Source organism: Marmota monax, unplaced genomic scaffold (genome assembly GCF_021218885.2).
Source record: "Marmota monax isolate L192 unplaced genomic scaffold, Marmota_monax_Labrador192_F-V1.1 WCK01_AAM20220418_F8-fsc00054, whole genome shotgun sequence".
NCBI lineage: Eukaryota > Metazoa > Chordata > Mammalia > Rodentia > Sciuridae > Marmota > Marmota monax.
Window position 1 is genome coordinate 5,305,418 of NW_026692145.1, and position 26,736 is coordinate 5,332,153.

The window sequence follows — 26,736 nt, forward strand, 5'->3', positions numbered from 1 at the left end:
AACTGGCCTCCTTGTATATGTGATGCCTTCCAGACCCTCTGAGTCTCACCTTCCCTTTGCTACTTTTTTCCTACTCTGGCTAGTTTCTTAATTTCCTTCACCCTCTACTCCTAGGTCATTCTCTTTGGCTAGGCTCTCCTTTCTACTTAATGAATCCCATAACCACGTCTGGCATTGCCCAGGCCTGCTTGCTTCTTCCTCTCAGAAACTGGAGATGCCAAACTGAAAGAATATGGAGTCAGTCTGACCTTTAATACTCCAAGGATCTTTCCTGAATATGTCTTTCCAGAGTTATCACCTAAGACTACTCTATACAAACTTTATGTTATACTCACCCTCACCCTTGTGACCCTTCTCAATTCCTTTTGGAACTGCAATGTGCAGCATTTAGTGGCAATCAGATATGTGTACCCATGACTCAAGTACTCACTTGATCATCCAGCAGAACACTGCTAGCTTGCCATCTTGGTCCTGACCTTTATATAGTGTTATATTACAAAAAAAGGTCATGGGCTGGGGCTGTAGCTCAGTGGTAGAGCGCTTGCCTACCATGTGTGAGGCACTGGGTTCGATCCTCAGCACCACATAAAAATAAAATAAAGATATTGTGTCCATCTGTAACTAAAAAATAAATATTAAAAAAGGTCATAAGCTGTTGAATATATATCCACAAATAATTAGAGAGATGATGATGAAATAAAAAAAAACATTTAAAAAGTGGTAAAATTTCTACAAATTTTCAAGATGACAATCATCAGACCCACAAGCTGCATTTATCTTATTCAAATTCTCATATAGCACATTACATTTCTCAAGTATTTTGGAAATCCTAAAGGAGAAAATAGGGCTATGGTTAAATTCATTTTGCTTTCTCACTTATTGGAAAAAAACCCCACATCTATAAAGTAAAATGGTGATGTCTTCAATCTCATCACTTAGAAACAAAGCACAAGAATTATTAAAGTAAGCAATTTGATGTCTTTTAAAGCACTAAATTCAAGAATTCCAAACATCAGGCCTTGAAAGCAGTTTTTGTCTATTTGTGAGTTCTATGAGGTCTACATGGTGATGGATATAAGGGGATGATCTATGAAGACTATCTGAGTGCCTCTCTACCCTCACCCTTGTGACCCTTCCTCAATGCAGGCAGTGAGTGACGCTGGTCTCATCTCCAATGCAGGTTTCATAAAGGGAGAAGGAGGACATAGTTTTCGTGTTTAGGTTATTGGTTTAATCTCAGTCCAGGGTGTAAGACAGAAAGATTTGGGAAGAGTCTCTGCTGATAAAGACATTATGTTCTTTACATCATCCCTCCACCTCCAACACACAAGAGCCTCAGAAGTGGTAAGAGGCAAGTAGAAAAAGGGAATTTAAAAGCTGAAATGTTGTGGTCATGACAAAATGGAGCTGTGCTGGGGAGCTATAAGGACCATGCCATTAGAGGCCTGATAGGGAGTTAGCCACATTACATGGATGGCCGCATAGATGGATTACTGAAGAGCCAGTGCAGACTACATCAAGAACCCAAGAAGTGGCCCCCTTCTACCCACCACTGTTATTTCAGTCTTACATAAACTCTGGAGTTCAAAATCAACATAAGGATCATGAAGGAGGGAGGAGATGAATCCTAAATCTGGTTAAGTTTAAATATGAAATTATTAAAAGAGCCCCAAACATTGAATTGCCTGAATTTTACATGCATGAGGCTGGATTGTTTTTCTCAGGAACAACCTTGCCAAAAGAAAGAAATGAAGCCCATTTCTAGCCAGCGTAAAGTCCAGAAACCTGTCTGCTTGCTTATGACTGGATAACATGTAATTGCTTAGCACCTAGCAAGTAGCATTTTGATAGGTATCTGTGGAACATAAAGATATATTTTCTTGCAGAAAACATTGATTTTGCAGAATTATTTTCCTTGCAAAAAATAATGATTTGAATCTTCCTGAAGATTTTAAGCATCAAACCAAATTGGGGAATGCTGCTCTAATCAATTTGTTTAATTGTTTGACCACATGCTACTTATTCTCAGTTTCATCATGGTGCTAATGCTATAATGCTATACCTTTCCCCCAAACTCCTCTGTGACTGTACCTGCTGGAATAGTCTTTTCTTCAATCTCACCTCAGTTGGTTCTTCTTCTTTGAAGTTTTTCTCCTGTCATCTCTCAGCTGGAAAGGAATGCTCTAACTTCTGAACAATAGTGTCTCTTTGTACCTCTTATAGAATTTTCTGAAACTTCTCAAGGTCTGTTTTGTTTCATATTGTTACAGAATGAAAAAGCACATGATGAACTTTGTTTATTCTTATCTCCACTTGCCCTACCATCTCATCACTTTTTTTTTTTTGCAGCGTGGGGTATTGAACCCAGGCATGCTAGGCAAGTGCTCTACCACTGAGTTATATCCCAAGCCCTATAGTTACATATTTTAAAGTGAATGTGTATAAAACATTTGTTTATATTTTCATATGGCATGTCTATTTTACTTACTTTACTTTTAATGTGCATAAAATATACATGCAGTTTAACAAATAATTATAAGATGATTGTACATGTAACCTCTACCTGAGTTAAACAATTGAACATTGTTAACACTTTGGAAAGATACCCCCAAACCAGGCACCTCTCTCTAATCACTCCTTCTTCCAACCCAGAATTAAACTAGAACTAGTATTGAGCCACCATTCTCTGGAGAAGTATAAAAGCTTTTGTCTGTTGGTTTAGTCAAGGTTTGTGCTATACTGCTCATTAAATTTTTGAAGATTGGGTTGGGAGTGTAGCTTAGTGGGAGAGCACTTGCTTAACATGTGCAAGACCCTGAATTCCATCCCCAGCACTGAAAAAACAATTTTAAAAAATCACCTCAAGATATAACCATTATCTTGGCCTTTGTGATAATAATTTCCTTTATTTTTTCTTTTTAGTTTTATCACTTATGAATATAGCCTAAATATGTTTGCCTATTTGACATTATATAGTACGTATTCTTTTATATCTAGTTTATTTTGCTTGGTCTCTCTCTCATCCAGCAAGGAGGTCCACAGAACAGGGTAGAGGAGAATGTGGCTGCAGAGTCGCTAATCAAGACCTCCGGAGGCCAACCTGCCATCGTTGGTCTCAGGAGACAAGCACACAGAGGTTCCTGCAGGCACCTGTCCAGTGGATCCTTTTGAAGCACAGTGGGCTGCATTAGAAAGCAAATCCAAGCAGCATACTAATCCCTCCCCTACCAATCCATTTTCCAGTGATTTACAGAAGACATTTGAAATTGAACTTTAAGCAATCTCTCTGGCTTATGTGTCTTGTTTGTACCTAGGTAAAAGCAGGGGGTGGAGGTCAAAGGAGCAAAGAGACTTTGTATTCCTGATCAGTATACTTTTCACTAATCCTAAAGGTCCCAAGGAACAAGTCCAGGCAGGGAGGGGTGATTTTGAGAGAAGTGAAGAAAGCCATTCCTAGCAAAGACTGTCTTGCAGCTAAGCCAAAGAAATCAAGAAAATGTTGTGCTCTCTAAACCCCCTTCCTTTGTCCCCTTACAAATCTCTGACAATAGAAAGGCAGAAGTATCTGAACAGGAATCTGTATTCAAAGCACATTTACTGGAATAAAAGCAAAATAATCTCCCTTTACTTTTCAGGCCATTCCCCTGCCTCCTCCCAGTCAGTACTGACCTGTCTTAAAGATCAAGAAGAGTGGTCTGTGCTCAGGCTGGGAAGAGAGGCAGAGGGTGCTGCCAGAATTCCTGGGACTGCACATCAGCAACTGCCCAGAAGAGCTATATTTTGGGGGTAAAGTTGAGCTTCCATTTTGAGTAACAGAATAAATATTATAAATATATATCAAAAAGCCAAAATCTTTATTTTTATGCATTTAAAATATTTTTAGAGTTTTCAATATTAAAAAAAATGTATGAGTTGTAAGTAATCTTGCCAAAAGTAAAAAGGGTTAGTTTTAAGAAATTGTACATAAGATTGATTTATCATTGATGCCTATTGAAGTAAAAAGAGAAAGGGCTGGAAGTTGCAGACAGGATCCCTAGCTTGTTCGCTATCATTCATTGTAAGTAGCACATTGCAACAACAATTATGCTTATGATCAATACATTCACTAGACTGTAGTTAAAAGAAAATGAAAGCAGTATTGTCCTGGTTTTAAACCTCTGTTGAAATTCTTTTTTTTTTTTAATTTTTTATTGTGGGTTGTTCAAAACATTACAAATTTCTTGACATATCATATTCCACACTTTGATTCAAGTGGGTTATGAACTCCCACCTTCACCCCATACACAGATTGCAGATTCACATCAGTTACACATCCATTGATTTGCAAATTGCCATACTAGTGTCTGTTGTGCTCCGCTGCCTTTCCCATCATCCACCCTCCCCCCTCCCCACCTCTCCCCTCCCCTCCCCTCCTCTCTCTCTACCCCCTCCACTGTATAACCCTGAGGGTCTCCTTCCATTACCGTGCAATTTCCCTTCTCTCTCCCTTTCCCTCCCACCTCTCATCCCTGTTAAATGTTAATCTTCTTCTCCTGTTCTTCGTCCCTACTCTGTTCTTAGTTACTTTCCTTATATCAAAGAAGACATTTGGCATTTGTTTTTTAGGGATTGGCTAGCTTCACTTAGCATAATCTGCTCTAATGCCATCCATTTCCCTGTAAATTCTATGATTTTGTCATTTTATAATGCAGAGTAATACTCCATTGTGTATAAATGCCACATTTTTTTTATCCATTCGTCTATTGAAGGGCATCTAGGTTGGTTCCACAGTCTTGCTATTGTGAACTGTGCTGCTATGAACATCGATGTAGCAGTGTCCCTGTAGCATGCTCTTTTTAGGTCTTTAGGGAATAGACCAAGAAGGGGAATAGCTGGGTCAAATGGTGGCTCCATTCCCAGCTTTCCAAGAAATCTCCATACTGCTTTCCAAATTGGCTGCACCAATCTGCAGTCCCACCAGCAATGTACAAGTGTACCCTTTTCCCCACATCCTCGCCAGCACTTGTTGTTGTTTGACTTCCTAATGGCTGCCAATCTTACTGGAGTGAGATGGTATCTTAGGGTGGTTTTGATTTGCATTTCTCTGACAGCTAGAGATGTTGAGCATTTTTTCATGTACTTGTTGATTGACTGTGTGTCCTCCTCTGAGAAGTGTCTGTTCAGGTCCTTGGCCCATTTGTTGATTGGGTTGTTTGTTCTCTTATTATCTAATTTTTTGAGTTCTTTGTATACTCTGGATATTAGGGCTCTATCTGAAGTGTGAGGAGTAAAGATTTGTTCCCAGGATGTAGGCTCCCTATTTACCTCTCTTATTGTTTCTTTTGCTGAGAAAAAACTTTTTAGTTTGAGTAAGTCCCATTTGTTGATTCTAGTTATTAACTTTTGTGCTATGGGTGTCCTATTGAGGAATTTGGAGCCCGACCCCACCGACTGTAGATTGTAGCCAACTTTTTCTTCTATCAGACGGCACGTCTCTGATTTGATATCAAGCTCCTTGATCTATTTTGAATTCACTTTTGTGCATGGCGAGAGAAAGGGATTCAGTTTCATTTTGTTGCATATGGATTTCCAGTTTTCCCAGCACCATTTGTTGAAGATGCTATCCTTCCTCCATTGCATGCTTTTAGCCCCTTTATCAAATATAAGATAGTTGTAGTTTTGTGGATTGGTTTCTGTGTCCTCTATTCTGTACCATTGGTCCACCTGCCTGTTTTGGTACCAGTACCATGCTGTTTTAAATTAAAGGCATAAAAATAGGAAAAGAAGAAATTAAATTATCACTATTTGCAGATGATATGATTCTATATCTAGCAGACCCAAAAGGCTCTACAAAGACACTATTAGAGCTAATAAATGAATTCAGCAAAGTGGCAGGATTTAAAATCAACACGCATAAATCAAAGGCATTCCTGTATATCAGCGACAAATCCTCTGAAATGGAAATGAGGACAACCACTCCATTCAAAATATCTTCAAAAAAAATAAAATACTTGGGAATCAACCTAACAAAAGAGGTGAAAGACTTATACAATGAAAACTACAGAACCCTAAAGAGAGAAATAGAAGAAGATCTTAGAAGATGGAAAAATATACCCTGTTCATGGATAGGCAGAACTAACATCATCAAAATGGCGATATTACCAAAAGTTCTCTATAGGTTTAATGCAATGCCAATCAAAATCCCAACGGCATTTCTTGTAGAAATAGAGAAAGCAATCATGAAATTCATATGGAAAAATAAAAGACCCAGAATAGCAAAAACAATGCTAAGCAAGAAGTGTGAATCAGGCGGTATAGCAATACCAGACTTCAAACTATACTACAGAGCAATAGTAACAAAAACAGCATGGTTCTGTTGAAATTCTAATGTCATTCTTTGAATGGAATCAATCTAAATATGTTCTAGAAAATATTTATTTTATATATTGTTGCAATTTCCTTATGTTAATTCTTTACTGTTTTAACACTAAGGTGACAATGACATAATCATCCACAAAGGGAACACAGGTTACTGTGTTGGTTTGTGATGTGGGTCTTGGTGGGTTTTGCCCTTTAAATTTTGTTCCCACGAGTTTTGCGGGGATGGGTATTCTGGTTTTATTAGCTTTGTGTATGTGCTCACTCCTCCTCACCTCCTTTATGGTGAGCAGATCATCCCATTGCCAGTTGCAGCCACTTGACCTCGGGTAACAACTGAGATCCCATCTCATTTTTACTTTTGAATGTTGACCTTACAATCAAATGTAAGTATATATATTTGTACTGATGAGAATTTATAATCTGCTCTACCAAAATAAATGTTCATGGTAGAAAAAAAAAAAAAAGACCTCCAGAGACCAAGCAGGAAGCACATCTGATTTTACTGTGTAGTTACCGTGTATATATACTCAGGCAGTAGCTAAGCAGATTACAGGCAGCCACCAATGCAATTTCTGCCAACTGTATTTGCAGCGACCAATCAGAGTGTAAAGCCAGCGCAGGAACTGCAACACATGGCCTCACACCCAGGGCTGTGCCAATGGGGCAAGCGGCCTGCCATTCCCGAACATAGCACAAGGGGAATGGCCTGCTACTCAGACACTGTTAACGTATGCCATGCATACAGTACTCCATGCACTTGTGCTCACATTATTTCACTCAATAGTATGTGTCATGCATGTGGTTGTACATAGATGCTATTAAATTTCATTGATGTATACTATTCCATTTTTTGAATGTATTCAATTCAAATCTCATTATAGTTTTAATTTGCATTTTCCAGATGACTGCTAAGGTTAAACACCTTTTCAATATTGCTTTGTTATTCCTTCATTGTCAACTTTTATTTGCTTTGTCTTCTTTTTTTGTTTTTGGTACTGGGGAGTGAATCTAGGGGCACTTAACTACTGGGCCACATCCGTAGTCTTTTTTAATATTTTACTTAGAGACAGGGTTTCACTGAGTTGCTCAGGACCTCGCTAAATTGCTGAGGCTGGCTTTGAACTCACAATCTTCCTGCCTCAGCCTCCCAAGCCATAAGGATTACATGGATGTGCCACCACAGCTAGCTGTTTTGTCTTCCTTAGATCAATATCTTTTAGGCAGGGGCCTGCAAACTCAGTTCAGAGCACATTTTTGTGTGGTCACTGACCTAATATTGGTTTTTACTTTTTTAAATTGTTGGAAAAGTCAAAAGAATAATATTTCACTATATAGTATATGTGGGTGTTTTTTTTTTCTTTTTAAGCGCTGGGGATCAAACCCAGGAACTCATACATGCTAGGTAAGATTCAGTTTTATTGGAACATAGGCATGCTCATGTGTTTACCTATGGTCTATGACACCCTTCATGCAACAACACCAGAGCCTTGTCACTGAGACAAAATCATTATACTCTGTAAACAGCCTCAAATATTTACTCTCTGGCCCTTTATAGAAAAACCTGCTGGTCCCTCTTCTAGGTTACTGGTTCTTAAACTGTGGTCCCTGGACCAGCAGCATCAACATCACCTCAGAACTTGTTAGAAAGGCAAATTCTTGGTCCCACTCCAAACTTACCAATTCAGATACTCTGGGAGTGGGGCCAACCATCTGTGTTTTAACAAGACCTCCAGGTGATACTGATATACAAGTATCCATTTTTTGGCCAGTCATCATAGTCTTTGGAATCTTGTTCCAATGGGTTAACTGCAAAGGAGTCCTGAAAAATATTATGTAAGTGTGGAAATGACAGATCCTTTGGCTCTCGCTTTGCTGCTACTGGGCTCTAGATTTAGAGTCTGTGTTCCTGAAGCTAAAATTCCAGATTCCTCTGTGTTTCCAAGGGCAAAGAGAACGAACATATGTATGGGGCTGGTGTTTGAGGATGTGGCTGTGGATTCACCTAGGAAGAGTGGAAGGACCTGGATGGTACTCAAGAGTACTTTCCACAGGGACATGATTCCAGCAGCCTGGAATCATTTGGTTACCAAATTACCAGACCTGAAGTGATCTTAAAATTGGAGCCAAGAGCAGACCCATGATGGATGAAGACTATCCCCATCAAACCAGAGCATCCCAGATATCTAGAAAATGAAAGAGAAGAACCAGGAAAATCTAGACTGACATTCCTGGCAACTTGTGATCATGATAACACGACATTATCTGAGAAGAGGGTTCAGTGAGGAAAAACATTTTATTTGAGCTAAAACTGTATTTCAAAACTGACTATAAATAATGGAAAATATTTAGAATTGAGACCCAAAGTGTTTTTAAAAACTGGTATGCATGTGAAATCTGGCAAAAACTTTTTTTTTTTCCTGAAGGAGGAAAAATGGGAGAAACCACAAGAGGACAACATATAACAAAGATGAATCAGATATGGTCCCTATCCTAAAAGAGGTCACAGTCTAAGCAGGGAAGTTTCCTGACCCTCTTTTCATTCATTTACTTCAGAACCTACCTTTGGGAAAGTGTGATTGCACCCAACTGCTGATTCTAACAAGCAACAATGAACAGGGTAAATTAATTTGGCAAACACAGTTTTGCCTTCTTCTTATTTTAGAAGGACTGACTTTCAGTAATTATGTTCTTCTAACTTTTTTATGGTACTGAGGATTATATTCAGGGGCACTTTACCACTGAGTTACATCCCCAGTTCTTTTTATTTTATTTTATTGTTATTTTGAGACAGGGTCTCCCTAAGTTGTTGAGGCTCGCCTCAGGCTTATATTCTTCCTGCCTCAGCCTCCTGAGTCACTGGGAACTTTCTCATATCTTGACTTTTTCCTTGGCTCAGTCTAAAGCTCAATGCATCACCCTTTCCCCTCTTCTTTTTTGTTAACTAACATCCACTGAGTTTACATATACATTCCTAGACCATGCTAAAATTTTTACATATATTTTACGTTAAATCTTCATAAAACCACTTTGAATTAGGTATTATTATACCCACTTTGGACATGCAAATCTGAGGTAGGAGAGGTAGAATAAGTTGGTAGAATTTGAACTCCAAGTCTTTTTGACTACAGAGCCAAAGTTGGTAATACCCACTATTTGTCTTCTAATGATTTTTATCATGGATGATATTGTGCCTTTAGCAAATCCAGTTCAGATTATTTAGCATGTATTTCATGTTTTTTAAAAATATTTTAGTTGTAGTTGGACACAATAGCTTTATTTTATTTTTATGTGGTGTTGGGGATTGAACCCAGTGCCTCACGCATGCTAGGCAAGTGCTCTACTACTGAGCCACAACCCCAGCCCACATGTGTTTCATGTTCTAGGGTATCACAGACACATAGTATTTTGAGGCTAGGACCACTTTTAAAAATCTGCTATATCTTTTTCCTGAGTTAGGTTTTATGTGATGGTTTTTAATTAATTATGTTTTTGGTTTGTAATTAATTATGTTTTTGGTACCAGGGATTGAACCCGGCGGTGCTTAACCACTGACTCACATCCCCAGCCTTGTTTTCCTTTTGAGATAGGTACTGTCTAAGTTGGTGAGGCTGGCTTTGAATTTGCCATCCTTTTGCCTCAGCATCCTGAGCCACTGGGATTACAGGCATGTGCTACTGCAACCAGCTCTGATAGTTTTTAAAAGTAAAAATAATCCTCATATATACAACATAAAATGACAATGGTTAAAAGCAATTCCTCAAGGGGCCGGGTTTGTGGCTCAGTGGTAGAGCACTTGCCTAGCATGTGTGAGGCACTGGGTTAGATCCCCAGCACAAGGAAGGAAGGAAGGAAGGAAGGAAGGGAGGGAGGGAGGAAGGAAGGAAGGAAGGAAGCAAGGAATTGTATCCATCTAAAATGAAAAAAAAAATAAATGAAAGAAGCAATTCCTCTACTATATAATCTTATTGTAAACAGTAAAATACATCATATTATTTCCATTATATTACACATTACTACTATATGATCCCCTCAGTCTAAAATAGTTCTTTTCCTTTTTTAGATTTACCTTATCTACTAGCTCATTCATCTGTTAGGGATTACTTCAACTTGTCAAACTTTGAACAATGTTTTGCCATTCACCTTTTAAAAATGTTATTTGTTTGGGCTGGGGTTGTGGCTCAGTGGTAGAATGCTCGTCTAGCATGTGTGAGGCCCTGGGTTTGATCTTCAGTACCACATAAAAATAAATAAAGGTATTGTGTCCAACTACAACTAAAAATAAATATTTTAAAAAATTAAAAAAAAATGTTATTTGTTTGTTAATTATGTAAAGAAACACATCCACTGAGAAAACAGGAAGTGATAGACAGGGAAAGTAAGAACTCATCCATGATTCTACCACATTGTAACTACTGATAACATTTTGAGTAGACCTTCTAAGGCTTATTCCTTTGTGGGAATGTATTTATGTAATAAGGTTTTTTCCTTTGGCAAAAAACAGAATCATTTTATTGATTTATTTTCCCTGCCCTTTATCATTCGACAATATTTTAGGAGCATATTTCCATGTCAACAGAGGTCTATTTAAATAATCATTCTTGGTGCTTGTATAATATTCCATTTATAAATGTATTATACAATGTGTTGCCAATCCTTTCTTCTTGGACATCTAAGTGTTTTCTATATGGTTTCCTCTCTTTGCATTAGTTATCCTAAGAACCATTACTTTTCTGAGAATGTACCTTTTTTTTTTTTTTTTTTTTTTGCTCAGTAGTTGGGAATGAAACCAGGGGTGTTCTACTATAGAACTACATCCCTAACCTTTTTTTTTTTTAACAATTTGAGATAGGGTCTTGCTAAATTGCCAGGGATGGTCTCAAACTTGCTATCCTGCTGCCTCAGCCTTCCAAGTAGCTGGGAGAACCGGCATGCACCACCATGCCTGGCTGAGAACTTACATTAGATGGAACACCATGAAGACAGATGGCAGAAATATTTCTCAGTCATTTTTGATATGATTTCTACTGTCAAGGAGGAGGCCTTGTGAAGAACAAGGAACTCAATAAAAATGAAGTGGAAAGATGAGATTTTTAGCCAGTCTGGGATTTGAATCTGGCTTCTGTAATTTCCTAGCTATGGAATCTCAGATGAGTTATTTAGCTTGTTTCCATTTTCTCATCTGTAAAATAGGAAATTAATATTTATTTCATGGAATTATTTGGAGGATTAGCGATGTCATATCAGTACCTGTTAACATGGTAGGTGCTCAAGAAATGATAGAATATACCAGTTAGTACCATTACCTTTTCCTTAACATAGAGAGCACCAAAAAAAATCATTTTCAAAAATGCTACTATTATAAATGCCTCTCAGAAAAGTGGTGAAACAGCTTACTTATATGAGCAGAATAGGTATTATAGTTGTAAGCAAGATACTGCAACCAGAGTCTTATGTACTAGTTTCGAAAGAACATTGATCAACTGGGATAACAATGTGGTTTTAAGTCATATTGTGGTTTCAATGACAAGTTTCAGATATACGATAAGACAAGGAACACCAAGTCTTGGACCTTGCCCTTAAAGAACTTTACAAGACTATTTAATGCCACCAGTTGATACTCATTCCAGTAGCAACTAAACAAATTTGGCTATGTGAAAATAATTATTGGACAACCTCTACAATGTTCACAATCTGCTAAAATGGACATGTTGTACAGTAGGCTGAGATTTGTTTCAGGGATCCCAAATAAGACCCCAAGGTTTTTTAAAAAATATTTTAAAAGTTGTCAATGGACGTTATTTATATGTGGTGCTGAGAATCGAACCTAGTGCCTCACACATGCTAGGCAAGCACTCTACCACTGAGCTACAACCCCAGCCCAAGATCCCAAGGTTTCCTTTGTTCTCCAACTCCAAAGGAGTAGAGCAATTAAAGACCATTTCAAATGAAAGGACATAAAAGGGTAAAGTGGTAGCAGATAGAGTGTTGAGTAGAATCAAGAATGAGGTAAATTGTTGAACAAAGTCTACAGATCATAAATTTTAGGAAGATTTGCAAATAGTGATAGCACATTTTATGTAAATAGATGTTGCCACAAGCCAAAGGGTAATATTTACATGAATTATGTGTTAAGACCTATTAGAAGCATCAACTTTTCCAGTCAAATTCACATATTTGGTAGCACTTTCAGTCATTTCATCTTGAAAAGGAAAGATCACATTATATACATGGAAGTTTGCCAACGTACAAATATGTTATGTCCTCCGAGTCAACTTCTAATTTCTTGTTTTGGAACCTGTAATACATGTTCCCACAGAAGAATTGTTACAATGGGATGAGTTTCCCAGACTTCCTCACAAAACTGCATTTAATCCATGATGTCACAGAAACACTGCACCTTGGCAATGAGAAATACGGTTGAAAAAGTTCCTTTACAAGCAGAAACACATCAATACATAACCAATATTTTTTGAGTTTTTCTCTTTTACAGCCCCAGGCAATGAAAGGGGAATTCTATCTTCCCTCAGCTGCAGTTTGGTGAAAAAGAAACCTTCCACTGCTGCCATCCGTAAGGGTCCTTCTCAAGTCAGGTCCATGCACATATTGCAGCATCCTTGCATTTCAGTGCTTCTAGAACTTTTTCCACCAAAGAACTGTTAACATCTGAGGAGACTGTATGAGTACTGGGGAAGGAGTAGGATATTTAACTGGAGGTCTCAAGCTTCTCTTTGGAGATGCTTCACATTTTATAGTCCATTCCTTAATATATCTGCACATTTTAATAGAAAAAAAACATTTAAATGATCATTGAAGTGACTTAATTCCATATCATCCCTCCTCTCCATGTTTTACTGAAATTGATGCTACAGAAATACAAGCCATTTTTACATGGAGACACCTTATGCCCATTGGATACACTTCAAGATGAGAAACACAGGCACTGGAGGGTGGAGTGAGGTTGGGATGGGGAATCTAAAGTAAATGAAAAGAACATAATGAAGGTAATTTCAGAACAAAGCTAGTGCCATCAGTTTCTCCTTTCATCACTCATTGGTACACCACTTTAGTCACCAGTGCCTCTCTGTCTCTTTTTCCCTGTTCAAAACCAATCTCTGGACAGGATCTACACTCATTCACACTGAGGTGCAAACAAACAAGAATAGCTAAAACCTCACAAGGTTTTTTCATGTTGAGGATTCATTTTTTTTTCTTTTGTCCCAGGGATTGAACCCAGGGGTACTTAACCAATGAGCCACATCCCCAGCCCTTTATATATATATTTTAAATTTTGAGACCAGGTCTCACTAAATTGGTTAAGGCCTCGCTAAATTGCTGAGTGGGCTTTGAACTCATGATCTTCTTGCCTCAGCCTCTGAAGCCCCTGGTATTATAGGTGTGCACAACCAGTGCCTGGCTGAGGATTCAGTTTTAAACAAAAAGAAATTTAGGGTGGTATCACCAGAGAAAAAATATATCTGGGGTCAACTGTGTGCTAATCCTGCTACTTGCAGAATTTACACTTTATTTCAGATTGGTAATTTACCAAGGTATACTGAGGAAATTAATCACGACTTTGCTTCATTTTGGAAATTGTACGCTTACTGGTTATTTGAATTTTTAAAGGCTAGGATATAAATCTTCCAATTATTGATCAGATTAAATGATGAGAAATAAAAGTAATGTTTAATAATTATATTTGCATGCTTTTGCACCCTTTACAAAATGTTTTTACATCCATGGTTAGGCACATCATTGGCATCGAATTTGACCAAATAATGAGTATGTGAATAGAACATGAACCACCACCTACAACAAATCACAGCTATTAAATTAAATTACTAATATTAAGAACCTACCATGTGTTGTCCCGAGTTTTGTGGAGGATCTTGACTTTGTCCCTCCCACCCTGAGTTTGAAAATTCAGTGGTGAAAGCAAAAGAAGGGTTTCTGCACATTGGCCATCTGAAACGTACCAGAGTTGAAAATAGAACAAACATACATAAAACCCAAGAGTCAGGTTTTGCCTTGTAAGTGAATGCTTGCAATCAAGAGATTCAAGGAATGCCTACCATTGTGCAGAATTTAGGAAGGTGGGAACAGCACCATTGATCTATTCCTTTAGAGACCTGGAAAAGGGCAGTCCCCAGAGGGGTTCTGGGCTTTGCAAATGGTGAGAAATACCTTCTACAGTACAGTTATACGCGAGGAAAAGTTCTTTGTGCAAGAAGGGGAGAGCGCCCCGAGGTACAAAGAGCAGATTTAAGGGAAAGAGGATTCCTTTTGCTCACATCTACGAGGGGAGCTCAGGCTCACTGTTGGGGGCGTGTGGGAAAATAGATTTTCAGGGGGCTGCAGGCTGTGGGTTCCCGCCTCCGCCGCTGTCCGCGCCCCACACTCAGGCAACAGTTGGTCGTGCGGGGCCGGGCGGGCTCTGGGTGGGGAGGGGGAGTCTCGCGATCGTTGAGGGGGGGTGGAGGAAAGGGGGAGGGTGACGGGGGGAGGCCATGACGTAGGGTGGGTGGACGGAAGTGGGGCAGGGTTGAGGGTTATTTAAAGAAGGGGGGGCCGAGAGAAGGGGTTGGAAGCAGAGTGATTCCCCACCCCTGCTCCATCTAGCTCTTTCCAGTGCAGCCACTGCCGCCGCCCGGGAGCCCTCATCCCCTTCCCAGCTGTCCCCCTAGCTGTCCCGCTCCAACGCCATGGAGCCGGACACCGCCGCAGTGGCAGCCACCGTGGCAGCCGCTGATGCGACCGCCACGATCGTGGTCTTAGAGGACGAGCAGCCGGGGCCGTCCACCTCTAAGGAGGAGGGAGCGGCCACCGCGGCCACTGAAGCCACCGCAACCACGGAGAAGGGCGAGAAGAAGAGGGAGGTAAATAGGAAGGGGGTGTGTATGTGTGTGTGTGGTGGACAAATCCAGTGCCTGGCCCCTCTGAGGGGCCCAAACCCTGACCTTTCGGCGCCGACAGGTACCAGCAGAGATCTGCAGGGGTGGGGGCGGCGGGCGCGGGGATGGGGGCTGTGGAACAGTCTAGCATTCACTCCCCTCCCCCTTCCTTCTCGCCGCCTGGAGGGCGGGGGCGGGGCTGGGGCGCGGGCGGGCGCGGCGATGGGTGGAGGGGTGCCCGTTATCCCAGGGCTCGGGAGCCCTCCACAGCCCCAGGCCCCCTCTACCTTCCCGGAACTGGGGTAAAGGGTGGGGGATGGGATCGTGCAAGAAAAAGCCTCCGCCTCTCCCTCTCCCTCTCCCTCTCGCTCGCTCTCCCCCCTTTCCAGTAGGCCTCTGCCTGGGAAATCTGGGCCCTTCAATCCCACATTCGCGCTACAGGGGTTTGTCTGGGGCTTATTTTTGTAATTTGAATTTCAAGGTGCTGGTGGTTGCGGGGGATGGAGAATGATAGGGAAGACATTTATTTCTTTGGCAATGTAGGTCTTTTGGATTGCAGAAAGAAAAATCTCCCTTGTTCGTTTGATCCCCTCCTGATGAGGTGGGGGGGATGTCACCTCGAGAAAACAAGCCCTCCGCGTCGTACCCCACTAACCATATCCCACACCGAGAAGCCGTGCATGCTGGCTTAGGAAAATTTCCAACGTCTGCACCCTCACCCTCTCCGGCCCCGCCCCCGACGGTATAGTGTTTCACTCCAGGGCCACCCAAATGGTCCCCCAAACCGGCCCCAAGCCTTCCAGGCTTCTACCTCCCTCTCCTAGTGGGCGCTGCTGGTTCCCGCAGGTTTTTATTTTTTATTAAATTTTAAACCCAGCGTAGCCAGGATGAGTTGCTACTAACATGTTAGGGGACTGTTCTCCCATCTATTAAAGCCAACTCTAAAAAATGTGTCTGTTTCCATAAGACATAATTCACTTGGATCGAGCAAGACATGCAAATAAAACTACGAAAAGCTTTGAAAAATTGATATTAAAAAATAGGATGGAACATAAGGTGCTTTGATGTATAATAAAATTGCAGAACCGATCATTTATATGTGGATTTTTCCCGTTTACGAGTAGACATATCGCAATTAAAAAATGGTGGGTAATTAAAATTATGCTTTAGAGATCTCGAGTGGCTTTGTCTGAATCATTATATGATACTTACGACCAAATGAAAAGCTTTTGCATGAAATTAACATCTTTCGCCATGAATTAAAAGAGTAGTTTTAAATTCAGCAGTTGCTTAAGTGACATATTTTACTGTTACAAGGTTGACTAAACAGAAAGACAATTGTAGTGTTAAGTGGAAAACACGAGGTACCTGGAGCAGTAATACAACATTGGTGATTAAAACTGGGCCGTATACCAAGCATCAATATAAATCAAATGTGAAATCAGAAATGTTTCTAGGTAAACTTTTATTTCCTAGACTCTGCAAATGTAAGTGCTGAAAGTCTCATTTGTATAAATGTTGTGGAATTTCTAGATTCTATAAGTTTTTTGAATTGTGAAGTGTCTTGGGAGTAAAAAAAAAAAACCTATATTAAGCACTGAGTTGATTACTATATATTCATGAACAGCTTTAGCCTCATTAAAATTGCCCCAGTGGTACTTCATTTGTCTACACAGGATGGGGAAATGAGGTACTATATGTCAGGAACTTCCTAGACTACTAAGGTTTATTACTTTAATCACTATAACTTTCTTATTTTTATTTTTTTATTTTTTGGAAAAATACTACCTTGAATTCTCAAAGGGTGTACTAAAAGGTTAGATTAACCTTTCCCTCATGACCATCAGTTATGTTCTTACAGTGACACAAAGGCAATTGAGATCCAGCAGGTTGTTTTCCTTCAATTAAAAAACCACTTCCCAGACACTTTGAATATTGTGCTGATTATTTTCTGTCTGTTCCCTCAATTGCCCTTCTGATAGCTATCACGTCATCTACTTTCATCAGAAGGAATTGGTTAGTTTATAATAGGACACAGATGAAACAAAATCATAAAATCATTTAAAACAACTCTAAAATACAAAAATTCCAGTGGTGCTGACCCCAAGGATAAGGGATGCTACTGCACTAGAGCACACATTTTACTCCTGGGTTTCTACTATCCCTCTTACTGTTGATCAAGTGCCTTCCTCTCTCTAGTGGTCTTTGCCTCCTCATTTGCTGCTGCTTTTATTCTCTGGGGAATGGGAAACCAGATTATCAAACTAGCTAGAATTGTATATCAAATAAAAGCAAATAGGCTTCAGAATGAGAATACTTTAATGCTGAACAAAGTAGATGAGATTTAGTGAACTGACTTCTTTTTTTTTTTTTTTTTTTTTTGTACCAGGGATTGAACTCTGGGCACTGAACTACATCCTCAGCCCTATTTTGTATTTTATTTAGAGACAGGGTCTCACTGAGTTGCTTAGCACCTCACCGTTTCTGAGGCTAGCTTTGAACTCTCGATACTCCTGCCTCATCCTTCTGGGCATGTACTACTGGGCCCAGCATGAATTGACTTTTTACATTTGGCTATTCAAAGATATTTTTGCTTACTTTGGTTCTTGGACTTAACCTGGCTTAAGTATCAATAAGCCAGGTTAAATTCTATTAAAACTATTTAAAAAATTTTTTTTTAGTTGTAATGGGACACAATGTCTTTATTTTAATTTTTTATGTGGTGCTGGGGATCAAACCCAGTGCCTCACACATGCTAGATGAGCGCTGTATTGCTGAGCCATATCCCCAGTCCCTTAAAACTGGTTTAAGTGATAATTTAACATGATGCGAATTGGGATATGATATTATGGGTAGTGAGAAACTGAAGAAAAAGGTCATGGTCTTTAAGACAAGGTCTTTTCATGACCTTGTGTTGTATTTTCATGACATCTACACTACCAGATGATAAAAACCATAAGGGATCCATTATAATATTTTTAAAAATATTTATTTCTTAGTTATAGGTGGACACAATATCTTTATTTTACTTTTATGTGGTGCTGAGGATCGAACCCAGTGCCTCACACATGCTAGGTTAGGGCTCTACCACTAAGCCACAACCCAGTCGTCATTAGAATATTTTATTCACCTTTTATCTTTTCCTGTTTGAGAAATACATTTTGAAAACATATGCACATAGACAAATGAGAAGGTTTAGAAGGTAGGTATATTAAAATTTGTTATGGAAGATAGTGCCAATTAAGTTATTACCCATAGCTTTTAATAACACTACTCCAAATTAGGGATATGGTATTCTACCACAAGGTAAGCAAAGAAGTAATGAATAAAATCTTTTCCTAAAATTGAAGCTTTAATTTTGTGTAAGTGAAGCTTATTTCTCACAAATACTCATGTATAAGCGATACAGTAATTGTCACTGTTTGGAAACTTGAAAACTATAGACTTTTAAGGAATGATGAAGTTGTGGATTTTGATATCCATTTTTTTGTTGCTTTGAAAATTAAAATGAGACATAGATTATTGTTTGAAAGTGTGGGTTCAAGGTAATCTTTTGCAGATTTCTATTCCCATCCATCCGGGATTAAAACATTTGAAACATCTTACATAGATGATCTGTACATAGGAAAGTCTGTAAATCAAGGTGATTGTTCTCTGATCAACACCCCAGAGTACAACTCTGACCAGGTCAAATTTCATAATCTTAGTTTGGATTTCCTCAAAGTAGAAATTTTAATAAATGTTGGAAGACATGTTCATTAATTCTGAGAGCCATTTTTTTTATGTTTAAGGTCCTCTTCTGTTATTAATTTTAATATAGGACTTTAGAAACAGATTGGCAAAGGCCATGTTAAAATTGACATATTAATTTTCACCAAATGATGTGTTTTGACTTATACAAAATCTTTGTTAAAACGTAAATACTCTTGATGTTGGTCTTATTTTATTTGGGGGGGGTTGGTACCAGGGATTGAACTCAGGGGCACTCAACCACTGAGCCACATCCCCAGCCCTATTTTGTATTTTTTATTTAGAGACAGGGTCTCACTGAGTTGTTTACCTCCTGGCTGTTGCTGAGGCTAGCTTTGAACTCAAAGTCTTCCTGCCTCAGCCTCCCAAGTCTCTGGGATTACAGGTTTATTCTACCATGCCTGGCCCTGGTATTGGTCTTAATGGGTATATTTTTGTTGTCTTAATTTCTTAGAGGGGAGTATATTTATTCTTTACAGGTCCTTGTAAATGCAAGTGAGATAACCCCTCCACCACCCAGATAATTTCAGTCTTTTTAAGTTATTGGTTGATGTTTGTTTTCCCTAAATTGCAACTTTTAAAACATCAGTAGTTAATAGTTAATAGCTCTGATAAACTGCTTCTATAAATTATTTATTCAACTTAGTTTTACATAGTTTTCTTTCTAGTTAGAGAAAACAAATGTTTGCCAGTAGTTTAAAGCTTTACTATTAAATCATTTAAAATATATATGATCACATTGCATTGCACAAAAATTTAAATGTTCTAGTTAGACTATGAAAACAATCTTAAGATGTCTTTTCAGGAAAAGAAATCACATTCTTTTCTTCTGAAAGTCTGGTTTGCCTCCATTACACAAAGAAGTATTTCTGAGAATTGAGTATTTACTTTTCTTTAATTCTTGGTTTGTGGTTGATGATATGAGGCTATTCTAAAAAATTAAATCTTATTTTATGGTTGCACATTTATTTATGCTTTAAATTAAAAAAGGATGAAAAGGCTCAATGATTTACCTTTGGTTTTTATTCTAATTAATGTCATTTCTCTGGCTTTTCAGATTTTTTTTATTGGACCTCAGGTGCACAGAACTGGATTAATCATAAACTCTGCTTCATAACATGATCTCATCACTGGTCCATGCACGTCCCACATTGATTTATTTATTAAGTTATTTAATTACCCTTCACTTTCTTCAAGCGAGAATGATGACCAATTTAAAGACCTTGCTTTGCAAGTTGATGATATTTATTTCCTTTGAAATTCTAGAAAAACATTTCTCCGTTTCAACTCAAACTTGGTACTAAAGCTTCTAAATCTGAAAAGGAAATGGACCCAGAATATGAAGAGAAAATGGTAAATAGACTCTTGGGTAGGATAGCGAATGCTATAGTTAATTTTTATAGAGGAGATATGAAAGATGAAAAACCAGATGTATATTTATAATGTATAGAGAACCAGTTTTTAGAATTGAAAATTAATTTCATATATTAATCTATCATAATAATTTTTTCAAGTAAATTAATCTAATTTTCAGATGAGGTAATAAAGGATCAGGGAAACTATAAGGAATAGTTGAAACTAGAAGCCACATCTCACTTTGTTTAGTGCTATCTATCCCATAATAAGGTGTTTTATGTTAGAAGTATTTTATCCACTGGGTGATGAAAATATCAATGACATTATCACTGTAGCCTTGTGACTTGAGAGAAATTCAGTCAGAAAGCTGGATTGATATTTCTATCTCCTCCTTGCTTTGGATATATGAATGTATATTATACATTAAAGAAATAGGTAATATGATAAGGCACTTTTTAAGGAAAGTATATTTGCACAGTTCTTGAAAGTATTACTTAAAAATATAATGGTTATACCTACATATTGCTTTGCTATTCATTTAATTATTTAATTTTTAGTTGCTAAGAAGTTAACAGGTAGTTGAAAATGATTTTCCCCCTAAGGGGTTGTTTTTGCAGCCGTGTTATTAAAATAAATAGAAATAAAGTGTGTTTTTTGGTTGTTGTTAGCTGTTCCATAAGACTCTATCCCTTAATGTTTATGGCCACTTCTAATGAGACAGTTAATGTTTTAACAATTCTAAAAACAACATTCCAGTGTGGATGACATAAAAATGGAAAGTTTTTGGCTTCCTTCCAGCTAGAGGTCTGAATATATTGGTCTTAACCCTTGTATTTATGTTAATGAACTCTTCTGTAAGTTTCTGGTGGTATTAATTATGCATCTTTCATTAGCAATCAGCTATTCTCTACCCTGTGGTCAGAAAGTGAGTTTAAAAAAAACTCATCTTCATTTTTTTCTTTATCTAGAATGATGTGTCTTTTGATCTTTTAAGATTTTTGATTGACTCAAAGTTTATTGTATCTATATTGTACAAGTTGTATGTCCTTTACAGTTTATTGAGAACTTATAATAACATATCAGCTTTAAGTAGTTAATATATGTTAATGATTTTGTGTATATGTGTGTGTATGTGTGGGTATTCTTTTTACTCAATCCTGTCCCCTTCAGGGAGATACTTTACATACTGCTAGAATAAAATGAAATTTTCCGGATCACTGTAATGGAGGAGAAGAATGTTTATTATTTATTGTATATGACATTAAAATATTTTGAGAAAAGATGGTACTGTATTCTTAGATTTTAATTTCTAGATGAAGCTTGAAAATATGGTTTGTGTATATCATAGTTAATTTGTATTTCTATATTTGGGATATATTATATATTTGATGCTTAATTTTCTTACTATTTAGGAGAGGAAAAATCATGCTTTGGAAAGAGGATTTGTTTTCTAATTTGAACTGTTTAAGAAGGGTACTTCTTTTTTTTAGAGGGGGGATACTGGGGTTTGAACTCAGGGGCACTCAACCACTGAGCCACATCCCCAGCCCTATTTTGTATTGTATTTAGAGACAGGGTCTCACTGAGTTGCTTAGCGCCTTGCTTTTGCTGAGGCTGGCTTTGAACTCATGATCTTCTTGTCTCAGCCTCCCTAGTTGCTGGGGTTACAGGCATTGCCACTGCACCCAGCCAGAAGGGTACTTCTTTTGGGGTAGTACTGGATATGGAACCCAGGACTTTGGCACATGCTCTACTACTGAGCTATAATCTCAGCCCAAAAGAATGGTAGTTTGGGGGGCATTTACTGTCTGTCAGATCATTTGGGTTCTATTCAAACTATTTGTAAAAACATTTTCAAATTCTGCTACTTACTGGCTGTGGAAACCTGAGCTAGTTCCTTACCCTCATTGTGCCTCAGTTTTATCATCTGTAAAATAGGGATGACATTAGTAACTACCTCATAGATTTCTTAAAGAAATTCAAAATATGTTTAAAGCACTCAGAGTATTGTACAAAGAAAGTGCAATATACATGCAGAGTAGCTTGAATGAATAAAAAAGAAAATCTTCACTTTTTCTTTTGTTTTGTGAATTAGAAAGCAGACCGAGCAAAGAGATTTGAATTTTTACTGAAGCAGACAGAACTTTTTGCACATTTCATTCAACCTTCAGCACAGAAATCTCCAACATCTCCTCTGAACATGAAATTGGGACGTCCTCGATTAAAGAAAGATGAGAAACAGAACTTAATTTCTGCTGGAGAGTATGTTGGCATTCCTCTCTCTTTCTCCTTTTTCTCTTCCCCTGCTTTCTGTTCCTCCTCCCTCCCTTTTCCTTCATTTGGTATTCTATATTAAAAATGAGTTTATTGCCAATGTAAATATGTTTTAGAGATAAACAACATTTTTTATTCTCACCAGAAATAAATCAGTACCAATGTAGGACAGTTCTATCTAATTCTGAACAAGACCCTAGATGACTCATTCTTTTTCTGTGAAAGATGTTAGCAGTGCACAGTGACTAAATTGACACCTTAGCATTTGAGGTGAATGTGACTGTGTTTCTTTTCTTTTTTTTTTTTTCAATTCAGCTATCGCCACAGGCGCACTGAACAAGAAGAAGATGAAGAGCTACTGTCAGAGAGTCGGAAAACATCGAATGTTTGCGTGAGATTTGAGGTGTCCCCTTCGTGTAAGTACTTCATCACCTTGGTGATTTATTTTTCAGTTTGATTTTAGAAAAGTTTTACTTGATTGTTTTAATGAAAGCATGAGACATCCTTAATTTTTTTCAGATGTGAAAGGAGGACCCCTGAGAGATTATCAGATTCGAGGGCTAAACTGGTTGATCTCCTTATATGAAAATGGAGTCAATGGTATTTTGGCTGATGAAATGGTAAGGAGATGGTACTTTTTAGTATAAGTTTAAAATACCTAAGTTGACCTGCTCCTAACTTCCATACACACCCAGAAACTTTATTTAGTTATTATGATGAAATTATTTAAGTAACTGCTGAGCACAAAATTGTTACGGAGATTTTTGTCAAATGGTACAAAAACCATTGTACTTTTGTTTTTGTTTGTACTTTGTCTTCCAGGAAGCACAGAGCCAAGTTGAATTCCCACATGGATCATCTATGTACCCTTTGATGGTCTGCCCTTTGTGTCTTTTCTTTACCTTTAGAATTACTTATTTTCCTTGGTACTACTTTATTCCTGTTTTACTGTTAATTTGTGTACCATGTTTTCATTGTAGGCTACCTGACATCTTTTGGGGAATGATGTGGGGTATATAAACCAAACAATAAGTGAATGAATGAATACATTGATTAATGAATAAATGTAAATGTCTAGATTTATGAGTAATCAGAAAAAGACTACATGGACTAAGGAGCAAGTCAAGATCAATGTTAAGTCTTGAAACAGTGGAGTGCCAGGTGGAAGTCAGAAATAAGCTAAAAGAATCATGGACATATAAGTAAAATAACCAAAGAGGAAGAAGTAAAGCCATGGAAGATGCTACTTAAGCAGATAAAGGGAGTATATGAAAACCTAGATTTGTGTTTTAAGACCAAATTAGTAAAATTGGATTTAAGAGAGAACAGAGGAAATTCTAGATCTGTTTAACCCAACAACATCATATTTATGAGACTCTGGAGTCACACTTGCAGTCACTTACTAAAGGGCCATGTACCAACATTTGCCTTATGGTGTCTTATATAGTCGTCATTCCCATAGGTATTTTTCCCTGGGTGAGCATCTATTAGGTGTGTGGCACAGGATCCTTTAATAAAGGGTCAGCAGCTTCTTATACATACATATTCTGATTTGGGGACTCTAGTCAGCTCAGAGGTGGAGAAACTTAGTTAATATGTCAATAGGGGAGGACCAAGATTATTTGCCCCAAACACTTTGTAGTTATAACTAGTATAAGGTGAAGGCTCTAGAGATGTTTAAAGATCCTGTTAACACCAGATATATTTTTTTAATTATTAAAAAAGAGAAAGTTGGGCTGGGGTTGTGGCTCAGAGGTAGAGCACTCACCTAGTGTGCTCTCTTAGCATGCGTGAGGCACTGGGTTTGATCCTCAGCACCACATAAAAATAAAATAAAAATATTGTGTCTACCTATAACTAAAAAATAAGTAAAAAAAGAGAAAGTCACCTAAAAGGACCATAGAAAATTTGAAAAAATAAAGAAAAATAAAATAAAATTATAATTATGATGTCAAGAAATAACGACAAGTGACATTTTGCCATATTCCTTTTTTAGTCTTTTTCTTTTGGATATGTTTATTTTGCATAGTTGAAATCACATTGTATAAATAATTTTGCATTATGATTTCTTCACATTTATACATTTTTCCATGTAATTACAATATTTTGTAAAAAATAACTTTTTTTTTACTGCAGAACAATCCTAGGGAGATACCATAATTTTATTCCACCTTTATTACTATGTATTTTAATTGCTTGATATGTAGTATGAATAAAATTTTGGTTTTTCTGTGTCTCTCAGATTATTTCCATAGGATTCCTGAAAGTGGTATTACTTTGTTAAGGAGTGTAACCATTTTAAGGTTTTGATGCATATTGTCCATGAGACCCATCTCATTGACATATCAGATAAGATAAACCCTATTAAAATTGTTTTCACGGCTGGGGCTGTAGCTTATTGGTAGAGTGCTTGCCTAGCATGTGTGAGGCACTAGGTTTCATCCTCAGCACCACATAAAAATAAACAAATAAAATAAAGGCATTCTGTCCATCTACAACTACAAAAAATTGTTTTCAGCTTAGTTTATAAAGAGAAGTATATACTTTATACAGAGATAAAGCCAAAAGCTGTTATTGATTGTTTGAGCCCTGCATTGAATCCTGGATTGAATGTAGGGCTTCATGAATGCTAGCTAGGCAAGTGCTCTATCACTGAATTATAATTCCAGTCCAAAAAGCTGATTTAAAAGGCCAAACAGTATAGCGTGTGGTTACCTTTCTCATGGGTTAGGTGGCAAGTTCGATATGTATTTTTTAATTGTCCACTAGACTAGTGATCTTTAAATGTCTGGCTTCAAATATATGTTCTTTTGTGGTTCTTGACATCTTTAAGAATGTGGCATGACAGAGCTGCAAGTCCTCGGAGATGCATAGCCTGAATATTTAATGCCTGGGCTGTGATAATGTTGGGGAGAATAAGAAAGAAACACTGATATCTAAGCAGGCTGCTGAAGAAAATCTGTCTTTGTGACACACACACACACACACACACACACACGCGCGCGCGCACAATTCCTAGCTTTGAAATTACTAGAAAAATTACATATTAGCTTGCTTGTTCCTTTAGGAATAAAAATGTCCTCAATAGGGGCTGGGGCTGGGGCTCAGTGGTAGAGCACTGCCTAGCACGTTCGAGGCCCTGGGTTTGATCCTCAGCACCACATAAAAATAAATAAACAAAATAAAGGTATTGTGTCCAACTACAACTAAAAATAAATGTTTAAAAAAATGCCCTCAATAGAAAGTTACTTGGTTAAGCAGCATTTGAAGTTCAGGTTCTTGGTTTCTTTTTATCCTCACAGTAAGTACTAAATTGAAAAGAGAGAGTGAGTGTGTGTGTTTGTGTGTTGGGGGGGTTGCTTTATAAAAAGACCTTTTTCCTTTCATTGGTAAAAACATAATTCTCACTGTGAGACAGTTGGCAACTATCTTTTGTAATGTTACCAACAAATTCTTTCACTAAAGAAAGTACATTTATGGATCTTTTTCCCCCTTGTGATGATAATGCAGGGACTTGGTAAGACTTTACAAACGATTGCTTTGCTTGGTTACCTGAAGCACTACCGAAACATTCCTGGACCTCACATGGTTTTAGTTCCAAAGTCTACTTTACACAACTGGATGAATGAATTTAAACGATGGGTCCCGTCTCTCCGTGTTATTTGTTTCGTCGGAGACAAAGATGCAAGAGTAAGTGAGAAACAAGTTTAAAAAAGGCAGTCAAGAATAACATCATATATATAGTATTGCTGTTAAAGACTTAGGTCAACTACTACTAATGAATAATTTTTAAGTACTTTGCATACATTATTAATTATCACAACATCCTATGAGGTTGATTGTATTACCTATTAACAACAGACAATCTATTATTATGCTTCATCTGGACTTATTTATTTTTTATATATTTATTTATTTTTATGTGGTGCTAAGGATCGAACCCAGAGCCTCACACATGCGAGGCAAGCGCTCTACCACTGAGCTACATCCCCAGCCCACTTACTTATAACTAGTTTATTAACTTAAGCATTTTAAAATTTTATTTTTAAGTGACTTTTAAAAAATTTTATTGGTAGTCTGTGTTCTCACTGAGTCTATCATTTGTGTT

At 37.8% G+C, this 26,736-nt stretch overlaps 1 protein-coding gene and 1 non-coding gene across 6 annotated transcripts in view; one reads left to right on the forward strand and one right to left on the reverse strand.

Moving 5' to 3' along the window:
• The first annotated feature begins 14,914 nt into the window (after nt 1-14,914).
• The window catches only part of Smarca1 (SWI/SNF related, matrix associated, actin dependent regulator of chromatin, subfamily a, member 1), an 83,570-nt gene continuing 71,748 nt past the window's right edge, over nt 14,915-26,736 (forward strand). For 4 of the 5 annotated variants that reach the window (XM_058571478.1, XM_046468546.2, XM_046468555.2 and 1 more), the window contains exons 1-6: nt 14,915-15,233; nt 20,265-20,351; nt 22,450-22,616; nt 22,944-23,044; nt 23,148-23,248; nt 26,139-26,318. In XM_058571478.1, coding sequence (XP_058427461.1) covers nt 15,060-15,233; nt 20,265-20,351; nt 22,450-22,616; nt 22,944-23,044; nt 23,148-23,248; nt 26,139-26,318 — 810 coding nt within the window. In that variant the 5' untranslated portion in view covers nt 14,915-15,059. The remainder of the gene's footprint in view (nt 15,234-20,264; nt 20,352-22,449; nt 22,617-22,943; nt 23,045-23,147; nt 23,249-26,138; nt 26,319-26,736) is intronic. The other variant, XM_046468564.2, reaches the window with a different exon arrangement.
• LOC124075326 (small nucleolar RNA SNORD112) lies at nt 20,065-20,136 on the reverse strand. Its single transcript, XR_006846003.1, has one exon. It is a non-coding gene; the product is annotated as a small nucleolar RNA SNORD112 (small nucleolar RNA).